This window comes from Apteryx mantelli, chromosome Z, assembly GCF_036417845.1.
Source record: "Apteryx mantelli isolate bAptMan1 chromosome Z, bAptMan1.hap1, whole genome shotgun sequence".
Taxonomy (NCBI): domain Eukaryota; kingdom Metazoa; phylum Chordata; class Aves; order Apterygiformes; family Apterygidae; genus Apteryx; species Apteryx mantelli.
Genome location: NC_090020.1, coordinates 10751477 through 10769551, shown reverse-complemented (window position 1 = coordinate 10769551; position 18075 = coordinate 10751477). Strand labels below are relative to the sequence as shown.

General features: G+C 43.4%; 1 protein-coding gene across 3 annotated transcripts in view; it reads left to right on the top strand.

Annotated features, from left to right (window-relative positions):
• Positions 1-17462, top strand: part of TRABD2A (TraB domain containing 2A) — an 83453-nt gene extending 65991 nt beyond the window's left edge. For 2 of the 3 annotated variants that reach the window (XM_067315668.1, XM_067315666.1), the window contains 3 exons: positions 7303-7393; positions 12697-12951; positions 16739-17462. In XM_067315668.1, coding sequence (XP_067171769.1) covers positions 7303-7393; positions 12697-12951; positions 16739-16919 — 527 coding nt within the window. In that variant the 3' untranslated portion in view covers positions 16920-17462. The remainder of the gene's footprint in view (positions 1-7302; positions 7394-12696; positions 12952-16738) is intronic. The other variant, XM_067315667.1, reaches the window with a different exon arrangement.
• The last annotated feature ends 613 nt before the right edge of the window (positions 17463-18075 follow it).

Here is an 18075-nt window from a genome sequence, read left to right as displayed (position 1 = left end):
TGCTGATTGCCCACTTTCTTGTTCTGTCTCTGGAATGCAGCATCATTTTAACCGCTTTGGGTGGGAGGAAAGGCTGAGTCCCTGAAGGTGTGCCTCTGCCTCTGTAACCTGAGAATCCCAGATACAAACCAGCAGCTTTGAGATTGTTTTCCTTAGTAGCTTCTTTGAGTCTGCAGAATGCTAATGACAGGGTTTATTATAACAACAATCCCCAAAGGGGATAGATAGTGTTGTGTGGAGGCAGGAACCACATCCAAAGCCCCAGGGTTGACATGAAGGGCACTCATCCTGATGTCTCTGACACGTGAAATGGAGAATGCTTTGCATTTCTGATTAGAGGCAAAACCCTCCGTTCTAACACATCAGTGGAACTGTCAAAATAGGCCAGGTAAGACAGCTGTGTGTTGTCTCTGCTCAGGTGCTGACAGTCTGGTGACCATCAGCTTCTTTTCTGTGCCATAGTTTCCCCATAATTAGCTTTATTGGGCAGCAACAGGAGAAAGTAGTTTGTAGTTTGTAGTTTGTTTTGTGAGCTAGTGGAGTCTCAAGCCCTTAAAGACCTATTTTCTGGAAAGAAAGCACTGCTGTGCCACAGAACAGGTCTGATGGCAGAGGTGACCGAGAACTGCATCACAGACATAGCACTGGTGTTTCTCTCCATTACTGCATAATATAATTCTGACTGTTACATAATCGCTCATGTGAGGGTCTCCTTGACTACTTAAGCTGGGGCCTCAACAGTGGAAAACTCCAAGTAAATGCCAGTGCAGATGGAGCCTTGATCATAAGGCTGCCTGAACAGAAGTGGTTAGCTCAGTTTTTACAAAATATATCCTATGGAGTTGTAAACTTTTTCATTATGTTAACTTTGTTTGCATTACAAATTTGGCCTTATAATCAGTGGAAAGCTTTCTTCCAGCTTGAATTCTTATAGCTATCAGGGGACTTGACTTTGCCCAAAAGTAAAAATGGGAATCCAGGGAACCAAATATACTCATTAAGAGGCCTAGTTTTTAACAGAATCTGGTAGATGAAAGTGTGTCTTGATGCCTTTCACTAAGAAAAATGGCTTCATTTTGGCTCATGCAAATTGAAACTTTATATGGTTATTTTCTGCACTATTAGGTAAGTTTTCCCATGCTGTGCAAGGCCTTCATCATCAACTATTTGGAGAAGGATTTCATGTTCATATGATTGTGACAAACAAATGTGGAAAATGAATCCTAGTAATTGCATATATGTGAGTTAATCATCAAGGTAAATTACTTTTAAAGAAATGGCCGGTTATTTTTGTTTCATCCTGATGGTGAATTCAGGTTTGAGGGGCTTTCTTTAAGTATCTCCATGTCTCCATGTGAAAATATTTTCTTGGGCATAGCTGAATTCCACTGTTCCACAGTCCTGTCTACCAGATTTTCCCCTTTGTTTTGGGAGTGGTGAAGTATGCTCTAGTAAAATGTTATACTAAGAAAAAGACATTAAGTTATTGCTCATCAGTGGTCCTCCGGAGGTGCTACCTAACAGTGCATGTGGCTACCCACTCCCATTTCTATCCAAGTGGTCTGGTTTCACAAGAGATTTTATAGTAGGTTCCCAACTAATCTGTGTGTTTTTAACGGCACTGCATTAGGAAGCAAGCGGCTGTCTGTGCAGTCAGCGTGGCTAGTCAGGAAAAGCAACAGTCTTCAGGGAGAATGAGCAGCTGAGAAGGAGCTGGGAGCAGTAACTTCTTAACCCACATCAGCCTTAGCAGAGCAGCATGTCTGACTCAGCCTTCAGAGAAAGTCTCTTTTAGGTAGACAAGGCGTGTTACCTGCAGATGTGCAAAAAGAAGCCTGAGCATAAAACAAGCAGCCAAAGGGAAGTTCCCTCAGCTCCAGCCCAGTGCTGCCAAATGTTGCCATGGAAGCCCACAGCACGGCAGCAGGGCAAGCTAATCCTTCTCCATTATTGGTTTTGCTTGGATATGGAAATCTGACAGTAACTTTAGACTCATGGACTCTATTTTGCTGTATGGCACATGCCTGGAAAGAGACCTAAGGGATTTAACTTGCCCTTCCATTTCTCAGTTTTCTCTAGGTTGTCTGTGTTAAAATACTGGGCAGGCTAAAATGTGTGCCTAATGTGTGTATCTTGAACAGGAGTTTTCTGAATTTCATTAAATTTAGCAGTAAAATTTTTCTGTCTAAAAAGCTGCTTTATCTTATGTGGCAAATAGGGAATCTCAGCTATTTTATCAATGTCCTCTGTTTTCCATATGGTGTTTGGATTATCTAGGGTAACTTTGCAGCATTTCCTCCCTCTGATTCTGGGAGAAGTGAAGTGTGAGCTCACTTCACCTGGGTACACAGCGCACATGCTTGAAAGCAGTGTCTTCCTCTTGAAGACTGTTGAAGTTGGCTTCTGTTTCACCCATTTCAGGTGTTTTCAGGGAATAATGGACCATGGAGTTGGATGAAGAAAATTCCCCTGTGAGGGTTCCTGTCTGTGGGGGTATTTTGGTGTTACAAGGACTCTGCCTCTGGGAGAGGGGTTACTTTCTGTGTCTTCTTACTCCATCATTGTGTCATAAGAGCTGCATCTTCAGGGAGCTCCTTTTAATTTTGTCAGGTACTTGATGTCAATTAGAGTCAGTTTGTCTGCCTCCTAGGCTGATAGGCCTAACTTGACAGTAAAGTGATCTGGACCTGTAGCAGAAGGGTATATATTTTATGGTTTGGCTTCTATCCAATGAAATGATTTAAGACAACATTCTGCATTTTCCAAGTCATTTGCTGGATCTGTCATATTCTGAACTTGTAACTCTTCACTACAAATACCTGCAGTACTGACTTGTGTCATGCATGTCCCTGTTTTCCAGGCCATTGAGAACTTGCCTTGGTTTTGTTTGCATGCTTTGAGACCACACTTTGAGGTAGTTTTGGACCCTTCTCCATGGGTTTATTGGTTGACAGACTGCTGTTGGAGGATACCTATTTACTGACAGGGTAGGAGTAGAACAGTGGAATCGGAGGTACATAGAGAGCGATGAACAAGCTGCTGTCCTTTGTGTCCCGCAGCTGCGTAATAACTTTTGCTGAAGTTTCTTTTGTGTTCATCTGTAGGATACTCAGCAGCCTCAGGTCATGCTTTTTTTACAGGCCAATAACTTTAATCCAGTCACTGACATGTGTCCTGTTCACCTTTCTGGGGCATTTTATATGAATTTATCTGTTTAATTCTTGGAAGCATTCTAGAAAGAATGATAGTTGATGATCGTCCTTACAAACATTTCCAGAAAGCTTCTAAAATAATAAGATTCTAGACATCTCTAAAACATTCTTGAAAAGATTTGTTTTAGTGAGCCATACAGTCTCTGGCACAGAAAGCCTGTCTGAGCACTGCTAGCCCAGTCAGAGAGATAAACATCCTGCCTTTGGATGTCCCCAGTGGCTAGAACCATTTGTACCATTTTGTGGTTGCATTGTTACAATCATGTGCTGTAGCTGTTCCCACCACTTCTTGGAGAACAGCAGTCCAGATCAGGTTTCCTAACAAACATTTTTGTTTCTTTACATGTATGTCCAGTGACTTATTGTCTTGGGGTATTTGTAGATGGTGAGTTCCTGGCTTGTATGTGGGGCACAAGGGAAGTGCAGTGTTTCTGCTAAGGAAAACACAGCAGACACACAGAAATACGTGGGCTTCAAGGCTTCCTTTTTACATGCTCTAAGAGGAAAGGTCAAGGAAATCTGTATAGCAGCTTGAAATAGTGTATTTTGTTGAAATTCAGAGAGCAACACAGTTTTCTTTAGTTTTACAATCTGTCTTTATATGAAAAATAGAAATTCAGGAACAGAAACAGAACTTCTGCTGTGCAGTGTTTCCTTGTTCATTTGGCTAGGTTTGGAAAATTAGTGGCTTCATGATAGTTCAAATTTGGGTTCAAAAGTCTCAGCAGAAACCCACAGTTCTAGCATAGTTATCCAGATGAAAACACCTCTGTGCATATTGGCAGTAAAAACTGCAAGCAGGAGAAACAGATCTCATAGTGATCTTTTGCAATAGTAATAGCCTGTGTTCTGCAAGATGAGGTATTGCTTCTGTGGAAGGTCAGGAGTGTTCAATGCACACTGCAGTACAGGGACTGGTTTGTGAGTGCATATTAGTCAAGCAGCGTTGTTATTTGAGCATATTGCCCATTGCAGTCCCTGCATGCCATCTCCTTTCAGTGCAGATTAAAGGCTGGAGTCTTATTTACTCTCCAGTAGAGTGTATGGCTGAGCTGGTGCACACAACAGCTTCTTAGTCTCCTTTTGAGCTTGAACACAGAAGAACAGAGATTCATGGCTCCCCACCCCCTGCCAGTGTAAATTGACCTCTCAGATGCATCACTTCACCTAGTGGTGTGAGGATAATGCATGACTGTGTACAGAAAGAAAGGAGGAGGCTTTCTGATGGGACAGGGCCTAGTGCTTTTCCTTTGGGGGGCATTCAAGTGTGTTAGGCTAAAATAGAAAACAGGTGAAAAAGGCCTACTCCCTGTCACGTGGCTGTGGGCTAATTCTCCCTTACAGCATGACTGCTTGATCTTAAACCTTGAAGAGTGAATCTCTCTCATGTTTTCTTTACAGTTTTTGGTGATGGAGTAGCCAGGTCTCTCACTCACCACCAAGTTCTTTTTTATATCAGGGCCCAGACTGGATTTGTTCCCAGAAAAGGAGCAAAAGTGCTAACTCAGAAAAAGAGGCTCCTGGTGGGATCCTGTACTTGAACCCCTCACCCATCTGTCTTTTTTTTTTTTTAATTGTACACTTACGTAAAGCCTGTAAGTCCTTTGGGGCTCAGACCAGATTTTTCTAACAGAGTGTGCCCTGTTTGCCTTCAGGAAGGTAAAACACTGACATCTCATAATCCATTTATTCATCTGGCCTAAGTTGTTACTGACTGATCACCTCTTGTGAACAATCTTATATCACATGCCTATATATATTTGTGTGCACATAATATTTTACATATATGTCTATTCATTTGGTCTGTTTTCTTTTATGCAAGGACATTAGCACACCTTTTTGTTTCTTATGCAAACATGGCTGCATTGACAACAATGAGCAAAGGCTCCCTGCGAAGGCATGTATACATTAGTGTGATGTTAAAGATATTCTTATCAGCCCAACTCCATCAGATTAAAAAGATTAACCTCCATGAAATGGGGTTCATGCATGTGCTAGACTGATATCCTGAGTACCAGTCTAAATCACAACTCTGAGCAAGGATAACTGAAGATCAAGCAGGGAGCAGCCAGTTTGATGGTGTGATGTGAGTGGTTATTCAGTAGCTCACTGTTGAAATGTGTGACACCTTAAGCTTTTAAATTGGCACAAGGAAAGCTATTTTAAGACTGTAGATTTACTTATTCTTATAGATTGCTTATCTTTATGTTTTGTTTCCTTCCTCCTGAAGGACTTGGTTTTGGGACATAAGAGTTTAGAGCCTTGGCACTACTTTTCACTGCCGTGGATGGGATTCAGCTCATCTGACATTGCCTGTATGAGATGGGTATCTAGTATGAACTTGCTGTATACACCATCTCTATCATCATAAACAGAGAGGTGCTTCTCTAAATGTGTGAGCTCACTTCACCCTCACTCTCAGTTACCCGAGGATGAATCACTCTTTGGAAGTGCCATTTCCCTGCTGTCTGGACCAGGGATTCTGGCAGCACTCATTGCCTGTTAGGTGAATGAGTCTTCTCTCTCTTTTCTCTCTTAGGTCTGGCACCTTATTTAGCTAGTCTTGACCTTTCAGTGGTTAGTTTAACTTGATTAAAAGGCTTAATTACAGTATGAGGTTGGATCCATATAATGGTAACCTTATTTTCCGAATGCAAACATCAGGCTGAGGAGGAGGGGAAGGATGCAGCAATTACATGAGGAAATATGGTACCTATATGGTGTACATTGCATTGTTTGGTTATAGGGTTTCTTTCAGGCTAGAGGTGTTTGCATTTTAAGGCAAACTGAAACTTCTGAAACTTCATCTTGATAAATGTCTGTGCTCAAATGGTACCATCCCAATATCTTGCCCTATCGCTTAAGCTAGTAATTCATGAGCCCTTTGCTATTGTGGCATGAGAGCTTGGGAGCTAGCACTTCAAATCATTGAACCCATTTTGGTCTGAAAAATCATAAATCCCTTGGGTTTAATCCTTTGACTGTTAATCTGGTCATCGCTGGACCTCCCCTTCTTTTCTCCTTGCTTTCCCTGTTCACAAGGGTCCTTCTGGTGGTTTTATTCCCATATATTTATGAAGAATATTAGCGGCAACAAGTTTTCTGAAATTGTTTATCAGTTTCAGCATTGCTTACATCTATAGAGGGAAAGGAGCTCTCCAGAAAGTTATTTGCTCACACCTAGTTTTAATTAAGGGTAGGCTATTAAATGAACAAATGTTTTCAAGAAAAGTAGACTTACAAGGGCCTGTGGCAGGCCTCTCTGTCCTGCTTTTCAGCAGACTTGTCTAATGAAGTGTTAGAGTAATTGTCAAAGGCAGTTAGCTTGTAGGGCATAAAGTCCTTTAGAATTCTTACACCCTTTTGAATAATCATTTATTAATTATGATGCCAAATTACGGGCTGATCAACCTTCACATCTGGCTGAAAATGGAATTGAGCCATAAATCACAGAATTGGCCAGGGCTGGCTAAGCCCTTCCCAAACTTTAGTTCATATAAATCAAGTGGAATTTCTGTCCCTGATGGCTTAAACTGAAAGAATGAAAAGTGTCAATTTAAGTCATCAGTGTTCAGGGCTGTTTTCTCTTTGCTGCAGTTGGATGATTCTTAATCATTTAAAAATTGCTAATGATGTTGACTGACATCCTGATTAGTGCCTCTGTGATGCTGGAGGATCTTAAATTGATGCACACACCATGGCCAGATTCTGACCTGGCTTGCACCATGACCATTTGCGGACAGGTGCTACTCCTGGGCAGGTCTCTCACAATGACTGCCTCCCTTATGCCCCCCTCCAAAAGCTACAGTGGCCTGAGAATGCATCAGCCCACAGGACCAGAGAGAAGGGCATTCTTTCTGATCACATTTACATTTTAGAAAGGCACAATGTGATAACTGAAATGGCTTGGGAGAAATTCAATTGTCACTCATTAGAGATGCTGTGTCTCTCATGCGTGCTAGTGGGGTGTGCTAAAGCCATGCCCGCACTCAGAGTGGCATGCCTCCTGTGTTGAGGAAGGTCTTGGTTGCTCTGCTCTCTCTTTCCTTTTGCTCCTTGGGTTCTGATTTCATTTTTCTCTTAACTGCAGGTCACTTCATGGGCAACAACACAGTGATTGATGTTTTGAGGAGAGAAGGGTACGAGGTAGAACACACTCCAGCTGGACAAGCCATCAACAAGTAATGCATACTTTTATCGTAGCTGAGCAGCCACCGGGAGGGTGGGTTTGTAAATGATCATGAAGAGACAGTGGCAGTTGGAGCTATATCTAACAATCAGCTGGGCTCCCTCTCTCTTCCCCAGTAGTCTGCTTTGCTCTCCCATGAGCCTGTTTGGAAAATGGATTTTATTTATTTTGGGGGGGATCAAATAAAAGTAATTTTTCCCCTGTAAGTTTTTAACTCTTTAACATTCATAGAGTATACATGCTTGCTTCAGTAGATTTGGGTGCTGTCTCACACCACATGTGCTCCTAGGCTCCTCCTTCCTCCCTTCTAAGAGTTCAGCTGCCTTGCCTTTTAAAACTTTCCTTCCCCTGCACTGCTGTCTTTGATCCTTTCTGATTGCTTTCTCTCAGCCTGTAATCTGGCTGTCCAGAGTCCACCCAGCACACTTTGTTTTGAGCTGCCTTCTTTCCAGGCTGTCTCCATCACTGATCATTCTCACATCTCCTACTCTCTTCTACATTTTTAAGTCAAGGCACTTGCCATTCTGGTTCATCTTGCAGCTATCCTTCAAGATATCCCCTTAGTGCCTCTCTCTCTCTCACTGGATGCATTTATCCACCTCTGTGGTTTCAATTACCAGAGAATTCCAAATAATCTCTTCCTCTGCACTCTGCCTAGAATTGCATCTCCTCTTGGCTCACGTCTTCCTGGATTTCTTGCCACCAGCTTAGGCTCTGCATTTCTTGTCTCCTCCTTTTTCAGGCTCTTGCCAATCATATGTTCTTGCATCTCTAGGATACACCCCTTCTTCCCTGTAGTCACTGGTAAAAGACCACAGTGGAAAAAAAAGAAGGGTTGATCTCAGTTATTGTAATGTTTCCCTTTTTTCCTCTGTACTGAGCGTGCTGGTCCTCACTGCTTACATTTCTGTTTGTCTTCTCCTAGGTTTCTGATAGCTAGGCTCTCAGATAGAAAGGCGAGCTTTTGTTCTATATGATTTGTGCTGGGGGCACAAAGCAGAGCCTTGATCTGTGCCATGGGCTCCATACAGATGTAATATAAAATAATAACAGATATTTTTCTCCTACTCTGGTTGCATCACCATTCTCCTTGCACCATTTTTATTGCCTTTTTCACACCATGAGATTAAAACCCTGCCAGGCTAGGCTTTTGCTGTGATTTCTGATAAAGACTTAAATCATTAAGTCTGTACTTGCACTGAAACTGTGTCTAGCCAAGATTCATCCTCATGAGTACATCCCCTAACCCTGTTGTCACCAATGGGCAGGTAGCCTGATATAAAATAAGCCCTCTGTGCTAACCCACAAGACTTAATGATCCTGTAGCCTCTGAATCACACCAGGCAGCCCAGTGTAACAGTGTTCAAGGGAATAATTAAAAACTTGCCTGGACTGATGAGTTTTTTTTTTCCAGAACATTCGTAGCTGAGGCATTCCTTAAAACAACCATGGCAGCTTCATAAAACTTGAAAGAGAGCTCAGTATGTACTTGAGAGTAAACACAAAGGCTGATGTTGCTCTGTGAAGCTGTAGCTCTAAGGAAATCAAGGGTAGACAGCTATGGAAAGGAGGGCTAGATCTTCACCCACCATTATTCTCAGGGTAAGTAGGCATCCAATTCCTCTGACCATGTCATGGGAGTTCAGTGTCCAGTCAGAGACTGTCGTGCCTTTGAAAGCCCTCCGTTTGGCACTGATTGTATCTCAGGCCTTTCATTAGGACTACTGGACAGAAAGTCTTTTCTGGAGCCTTGATTTTAAAACTGACTAAGTGAATAAGCTCAAAAGAAGGTGGCACTTCAGTGTTTTATTTTGAAAAGAGGTGTTAACATTTCTGGATGATTTCAAAATGGGCTTAAAGATACGAAGAATTTCAAGAGAAATGTGAATCCTGAAGGAGGAGGATACTTGAGGTGAAGGAGAGAACCATGGCAGGAGTACTTCAGAGTGCTGGGGGAAAAGTGATGGAGAGTTTCATTTCTTGGCAGCTATCTTGGGTGTGTCCTAGGAGCAATACCAGGGCAATCTGTGTGAATAAACCCAGTCCAGTCCCAAGTGAATGTGGAACCATATCCACCTGCTGTCCTAGGCACCAATGCTGCACAGAATCCAATGGCCATGGAGTCATGCAGAAAACTATTTCACAGTGAGACAGGGGAAGAATGGCAAGTGGCTGAGCTGAGACATAACACTAAAAGGGCTGCTCTGCATATCAGGAAAAGTGGAAGATATTAGCTGAGGGGTCCTAAAACAGGAGAAGGAGGAGAAGGAAGTCTGCAGTTGCCTTCCTTCCTGCATTGTGCAGTAGCAGGATATTCTGCATCTTCCTCTGCTCTGGCTAAATGGAAGGTCCCTTCTGAGATACCTTGTAGAGCATCTGTGTGTAGAAACAGATCACCCATGCTTGTTTTCCTGGGACAGACAAATGGCTGGGTACAGACACACAATTTCACCTGCAGATAGAGCTGCATGAGGTGGCTGGAGGAAGGGAATGAGTGCCCATAAAGGAGTGTGAAGGTGGGAGGGCTGCTGCTTTGTTTTTTAGCCAAAGTGAGGAAGGCAGAACGGATGCCCCAACCCCACAGCACAAAGGACAGTTTATATATAGTGCCACAAGTTTAATCAAGTTCCTAGTGTCTTATTTTGGGCTTTTAAATGTTGTTCCTGATTTTAGGATGTATATATATATTTATGTGTATATATATAGTAAAATATTCATCACATAATCACAGCTGTAATTAAGGCACTTCCTGGCTCCTCCCGTCTTGGCTGCTGTGCTGAAGGAGAGGGCACCAGTCTTAGAGGAGGAGGAAGCACTTTTGCATCTTTATGGCTTCTCTTGTAGCTGCTCAAAGGGTCTCTGGTAGAATCACCTGCAGAAAGTGTTGCAGAGGAGGTTATGTACATGAGTATTTTACTAGCATTAACAGTGCTCTAAGGCTGTATGCATTGGAACAAGTGGCTGGAAGTGCCGTTTTGAGTCTGTCCTGGCTGTGCCAGCAGAGAGGCTGAGCTCTGGTATGGCATTGCTGTGTGTCTGGCAGGGGAGGCTGCAGGTAGCAGGGCACCCCCTAATCTAGAGGTGAGATGGTGCCCACTCTGGGACTTTCACCAGTTAAGGAAAGACACAGTGAAGGGAAAACAAGGACAAGAGAACTGTAACCACAGGACTTTTATAGAGATCATATCAGATCCCTGGAGGCAACAGGGTGGGGATGAGTCTGTAAGAGGTAGTTAGAGGGTGGGTGGTGAGAGGATGTTGGGGAGGAGTCCTGAGAGGTCAGGTCTTATATTCAGAGGTGGCAAAGTGAGGGTGTGACAATCACAAGAATTTTGAAAGGGACCAGCGGCCCAAGACCCTTTCTGTGTCACAAAAAACTCACCACATGATCAATCTGTGATTTTCCTTGCAGGAAATAAGATCAAATTCTCCTCTTTTTCCATCTCCTTCCCTCCCTCATATTCCAGTCCACAACCTCCCCTTTCCCCTCTTAAATCCATCACAGAGGCTCTGCAATGGGCTAGCCTGAAAACTGTAGCCATGCTGAACCAGGTGTTCCTTCTGGGAACATTTCTATGCGACTGCAGGGCAGAAGTGAAACGTACTCTGTAATTCTAGGAGGGTTTTGCATTGATGAAATCAATGCTTTTTGCACAGTGCCTGTGCTTTTTTTAAAAAAATCTTTCTCAATTTCAACCCAAAACGGTTTCCAACCTAGTCCTGCTAGAGAAAATTGGTGTCTGTAAAGTAACCTATGGATCACTTGGATATTTTAATTGTGCTCTGTGTCTGCATGGAATATTATTAAAAATCATCTTTTGTCAGATACTGAGGGAGAGTTTGTTCAAGAGGCTCATGAACAAGTAGAGAAGGGGAATCACATCATTTCAGACAATGAGGAGGAGAAATGTGGGTTGGGAAAGCCATGACTGGACAGGAGAAAGTGCAGACTGTATACCCTGTGTTGGAGTGTGAATGGGGAGATGTTGCTTGCTCAAACTATGATGGAACAAAGCTTGAGTAATCAAAGTAGAACAGATTGTTTCTTCAATGTACTGCCTTTGGGCTAAACTGTGTGAGCACTGCCCTGGCAGTCAAGCCCACTTTTGTGACTTGACTGAGTGGTCCCCTGGGCTTTCCAGATCTGCCTTGTGAGAGAGCTTGCACATGCACGAAGTCTCACTGCAGTATCTCACTTGCTGTAACTGCTTTGAACTTCCAGATAATGTTGCCAGACTAAAACAGATGTCTCTAAATACAGGATCTGTGCAGTCAGAAAGATGGCTCCTCTGCTCCCTCCTCACTTGCTATTAATTTGTGCAATTAATTTGTGCATTGTGGGAGAGCCTCAGCCTCCCCACACATGGACCACCACATTTTTCTGACAGAACTTTATTTAAAGCCACCATTTTATGCTCCTCTGTATGTCTGTATGTATTTGAACGGCAGGGCAGAGTTATCTCCTTTTATAAATGAGCATCGAAACAATAAATGGTCATCCTAGAAGTTAGTACCACAACAACATGTTGAGCTCTGTTCTCTCATGTTTCAGACTTGTCCCCTGACCTGATATTTTATAAAGGCTATGCATGCAGTACTCTGTATCACCTGGCTTCTTGAGAGAGAAAATAAGAAGATGGTAAAACTTGGCACTGCCACAGCTAGTCTGCTTCTGATAGCCTGCAGACTAGATGGCCCAAAGGGATGCTTAATGGTATATTGAGCTATTTCCTTCAAGGACAGTCATTTTGCAAGATGCATGTCTGTAGCCACGACCCACAGTCTGTGGACCGGCTCATGACTTGCCTTTTCTGTCAGTGTGAACTGTTGATCCGGACTGGTCCTCCAGCTGGTGTGCCTTAGTCTCTCTTGCTAGAAATTATTTGGCTCTGGGCAGGAATTGCTGGAAGGAATGATCTGGGCTGAGTTCTGCAGGAGGTGAGACATAAGACTAGATGATCACAATTTGACCTTCTCTGACTTTGAGGGTGATTCCTTTCTGTTTTGCTTCTAGATATACAAAGTTATTTCCAAGTGTTTTTCTACCCTTAACCAGCCTACATTTTTTTGTCAGTTTCAGATTCTCTCTTTTTCCAAAGCTTTTGTCCATTAAAGAGAACCATTTTGACTAGACTATTGACTTGGGAAGAGCAGGTAGGAATACAAGGCAGAGGAGTAACAGTGCAGCATACATGTCAAGAAGAAGCACTTGTTGTATAAGTGGTTTGATATGCAATACTAAGATCCTGCCTCAAAACCCATTCAAACACTGTCTGTGTTACTTTCTTCTTCCAGTGAGAAACCCCCCAAAACCTTGTTAGCCTTCTCATCATCCTCACCAGTACACAGCACCTATGTAGTCTCCCAGGAGCTCCCACTGCCATTGCATCCGCATAAGGAAGAGGAAGAGCTCTTGCCTCACCTGCTGCTCCCTGACAGCATTGACTTGCTGGAGAAGGTGAACAGGAAGTACAAAAAGAAGAAGAAGAAGCAGCAGAAGAAGCAAAGACTGCGACAGTTTAATGACCTCTGGGTTCGCATTGAAGAAAGGTAGCCAAAGGCTGGGGAGGGAGGACGGCTGGTCATGCAAACTGGGACTTTAACTTAGACTGATTAATCCACTATGCCAAACTCCTGCAGAAGCTGAGTGCATGCTGAAAGCAGGATTTGGCCTTATCTTCTCTCTTCTCCCTTCTCCGTTCTTACTGAGATTGACAGGTGCTTTTAATGGTGGAGTAGTTTCTTCCAGCATAGTTAGGTTTGTGGAAAATTAGGTATAATACAAGTGAAAATCTTGTGTAGACCCTTTTCCAATTGGGCTTGAGAGACTGTTAGCATGTGGTAGCCCTCCTCATCAGAGAAGGGTGGGTCAAGTGATGGATGATACAGTCCAAAGTCTTGGACCTTTACCCAGGAGCTCCTGTATATGTGGAAACCCTTATAGCTGGCATATGTGCTCCTTGCATTTGGACAATATTTGTGCAGTATTTCCAGTTTCTACTCAGCCAGTGCTAAAGTGCATATAAGCCTTGTGCTAAAGAGTATATAAGCCTTGTGGCATTACTGGAAATCTGGGAAAGGGGATAACAACCTATGTATGATGGAGTTAACATAAAAAATGCTGTGTATGGGGGGAGAACCTACCCTCTAGTTTTTACCCCCCAAAAAGCTGACTCTCTAACAAGAACTGCAGTAGCCTGCAAAAAACCTACTTCTCCCTCATACTTGGGCCTGTAGCTGAATGTGTACCTTTAAGTTTCCATCCTGTCACATAATGCATAGGCCTGTTTCTGCTCTCTTTTGCACCTTATGTCTCTGTTTATATCTCTGCCATACTCAGGATGAAAGCATTTTACTTTTGTACTGCTGTAAATAACCAAATAGGTAAGGATAATGGAGAATAGGACCTGAAGTTCTTGAACCGAAGCCTCTAAATTCAGTTTATTCTTCCCCTCAGAAGTATATTTCTTCTTGGACCCCAAGGTATTGAGTATATCAGGATGCTCCTATGCTGTGCTGCATCACATCCCTGGGTCCCAGCTGCTTTACTGCTTTGAATAATACATTGCTCAGATTGGCTGAGAGAGTGTGCAGCAGCTGTTTTTCTGTTCCAAGCATTCAGCCATTGTCAGACTTTCTAGACCAGACTCCTTTCCCTTTATTCTGGAGTACTTTTGTGACCTCTCTCTGCTCCTCCTTTCTACCATGAGTGTGGCTGTGTAGGAGAGAGAGGGAGACAAATGCACGTGGAAGTCCCCAGGATGTTTCTGCATGCCTACCAAGAGGCCTACACACAATTCAAGAATCACTGATCTAAAGGCTCAAAGAACACAAATCAAAAATTAAATATGAAGAAAGGATGCACTGATTACACCCAATTGTGTGTTTTACACTATCATTTCATTTCCTTTAACGTAATTGATATCAACTGTTTGTGAATAGGTTGCTGGAGCTTCTGTTGACAGTCTGTTTAGCTGAAATGCTACAGACTGATTTGGAGCCTTTGTAATTTTAAGCTCCTGCTATACCTGCACACTGACATGTTTAGTTTTTCACATGCAGTTATTCCCATGAAGCTTGGGGGTCTATGAGTGCCTTAATGTTAGGTATACATGCACTTGCAGCATCAGTGCCTTCAATAAACATAGGGAAGATAGGAGGAAGTGCAGCTGTGACTAAACTGGACTTTTGGGGAACATACTGGAGCACAAATGCTGCAAGACCATATTGAGCTAAAAGCAAAACTGAAAAATTCTGCTGATGATGACAGTTTAGTCAGCCAGGAGCAGCAAACTCAACAGCAAACTCCATTCCTTCTCTTCTCATACTCATGTACATAACTTCCTGCAAGCAGGATGCAAGCCATCCTTTGCTAGGATGCTAGATCATAAATAAGTTGATGCTGGGTCATAAATAAGTTTTAAGAGTGAGTCCTTAGTCTTATGATCAGAGATCATAAATGACTAGAGATGGATCTGTTGCATGACCAGTATTGGGAAAGACAGGTGTCAGTGATGTGTATTGCTCCCTGTAAGGCTGCTCTGCCCTTTCTGGAGAGGAAAAGATGTGAGTGTCCGAGTGGCAGCTGTCATCCAAGCACAGGCTTCATCTCTGCTCTTGGGATTAGTTCTTTGCCAAGCAGGGCGAATCCGTACTGTCTCCCCACCCCAGTATCCCATGTATATCGGCAGTCCTCGCTGTGGCTTGCTGCTTGTGCAGCCTGGGCTGTGCTGACAGCCCCATCTCGTGGTGCTGCGTCATGCGGCCCCATGAAAATCCAGCCCTTCTGGGCTCAAGCACACATATGTGCCATGTGTGTCTTATCTGAGGTCTCGGCTCTTGTTTATATGCATTCCTCTTGGTGTTCAGTTGTAGGTAAAGGGGTCAGGTTTGTTATGCCTGGGCCTGGGCCACTTCATTCCTGTGAGCCTGTAAACATGAAAGGTCCAGCTCAAGTGATTTAATACAGCCTTGTAGTGGGCTGTGCTGAACTGCTTTGGTCTGTGCTCCTGTATGTATCAGCTGTCAGCTGTATTTCTTTGTTGTGCTGCCAGCTGGATTTTCTCCAGTTAATGAACAAACCTCCTACGGGTGTTTTGGGGTATGGAATGGTAAGTGTTTTTAAAAAGGATACTAATTGCCTTCAGATTCCCAAAGCACTTTTGCTTAATGCAGTTAGCCAAAATGAGGCAAGAATGGTGCATAGCAGCTGGGGTGTGGGTGCAGGAGAAATGACTCTGCTTTTGTATTTGGCAGGTGGGATTGCTTTTAATTTTGTTGGAATTTGTCTTTGCCTCCACTTAACAATGTTGGGTCCTGGGGTATATGCCATCCTTATGGCTGTGAGTGTGGCTTCAACCTGTTGTCCAAAGAGAACAACACCTGTGTAGTACCTGATCTTTCCGAGTCTTGACATGCAGTGTTAGTGGTCTGAACCATACAAAATTCTCTCCTCCATCACTTGCCATAATGGAAATTCAGCATCACGTAGGTTCTGGATCAATTCTTGTTCATCACTACCTTAGAGTCCTCAGTACTACCTGCAATATTCTGGGATGCTGTGACCTTTTTCCAGTGACTTTTCTTTCTTGGTCTCTAGGAAGCATTTCTGGTAGTGGATCTTCCTCTCCTGAAAACATATCATGTAAGCCTTTTGCACTTCCTGGCTTGTGGAAGGGAACATGCAGTACAGCAGCAAGTTTGATTCAGGCTAAGATAAATGTACAAACAGAGGCCTGGCTGGGGAAGGTCAGCTCAGCTGAAAGCAGGTGCCTCAGCCCTGTAGAGATGTGCTCAGCAAGCACTGCTGCAGTGACCCTCTTCTGCTGCAAAGCCTGTTCTGTTACTCTTTGGTGTTTTCTGCTTAGCTGAAAGGCTGGCTGGAGGGAACTGGGAATATTATGGTTTTATAGCCCCATTGCACCCACCTCACTGACCATGTGGGAGCAATGGGCAGGCTGACTCTGTAGGTCTGAATTCAGGTCAGGAGTACGAGCAGTGTTGCAGTGTTGTCTCCACCCTCTGCAATCTCTTCCCTGTTCCCCCTCAAAACTCTGTTGTACAGTTCTTCTGGGCCAGAGCCCTGCAAGGTGGGCCTCGTCCCCATTGATGGCATGGGAGTGCTGCCCACACCTTTGAGGAAGGGAAGAGGCAGTCCTCTGCCATTAGGAGATGTAGTCCGTCAGTGAGCATGAAGCCAGTACAAGAGGCCATGCCAAATTTCTCAGAAGACCACAAAACTTGCAGTGGGGCAGAGGGGCTGACTGCCTCCTGTCCTGTATGCATCAGACAGTTCTTGGGTAACCTGGACTAACTTTCTTCTCTGTTTGCCTTGCAGTACTACTGACCCTCCTCCCCGGATCCGCATCATTAATGGCTACATCACGGTCGAACCCCAACCCCGGGGCCACGGACGCTTTAGTCACACTCGCACAGACACCAGCAGCGCACACCAGCTTTTCCAGTCTTCGATCCTCTCACTACTGACTTTGGCTTTGCATATGTTAAGGCTGCACTGAGACACAAGGGGAGTCAAGCTGCAGGGCTCTTGACTTAAAAAGCAAACAAGAAACTTATGTGAAAAAAATAAAAATAGAAGACTCTGAGTGGGACACCTCTTCTTTGGGGTGTTCTTAAACTGCTTCCTTTTCCTGAATCTGGATCATTAGCACTATTAACTGGTTTGACCTGCCCAATACAGGAGAAGATATTTTTAATGAAAGTGTTATTTATCCTTCTCTTGCAGAAGAATGATTTCATGTTATCCCATAATGCTTTTGGGAAATTTATAATGTCGCTATAACATAGCTATTGTTTAGCTGTATGAGCCCAACTAAATTACATATTTTTTGCCTTCAGTGCCTTGTGTGAAGATTTACACAACACTAACTTGTTTATTAGAACATAATATTTTGGTCATAGGAGCACAGCTGGGAGAAAGGTTGGTATTTTATGTCTCTACTAGTAATGCTTCTAATTCTTGCCTTTTAGGGCTTCAGATTATATATTAAGGTTCACAACAACACCTACTACAGTAGAATAAAACAGTACAGACCTGTGGACAAAATGTTTCTGTTCTCTGTTTAGTGGTGTAAGGTGGGCAGACCTGAACCTCCAAAGGCCAGACAAATCACTTAAGCGCAAATACATAACTAAGAAAAATAATTGTCTGTGAAACTTCGCAACCATACTGTTGACTTTTATAGATTTGCTTCCCAAATAAGAAATTCTGAAGAGGTGATCTGAGAATCCCAGATGCAGAACATTCCCTCTTTCTATATCAAAAATATACTGTGTATTTTATAGTGGGATTCACTTTGGGGCATTTTTGGGTTGTGTCACTTTTAAGGAAAAAAACCTTTCTTCTCTTCTGCACAATTAGGATCCACTCCAGCAAACCCTTGCAAGCTTTCTGCTGCTTTCAATGGAAATTTCTCTTCTCAGGCTTCCCAGAGTGTTTAAATCCTCCACTGTGTACTTACAATAGCCATGCTGTTGCCTATTGATTCTAGGAAGCTTGGAAGTGCTGATGCATGGTTTTCTGTGTCTGTACAGGGCACCCTCTTCCTATGATCACACTGACTCATTTTCTGAGTACCATATCCCTCCCTCCTCCTCCTGGGACGGTTTCCATAACATGGAAATGTCTCACAAGATTATTTGCTTCACCCAGGG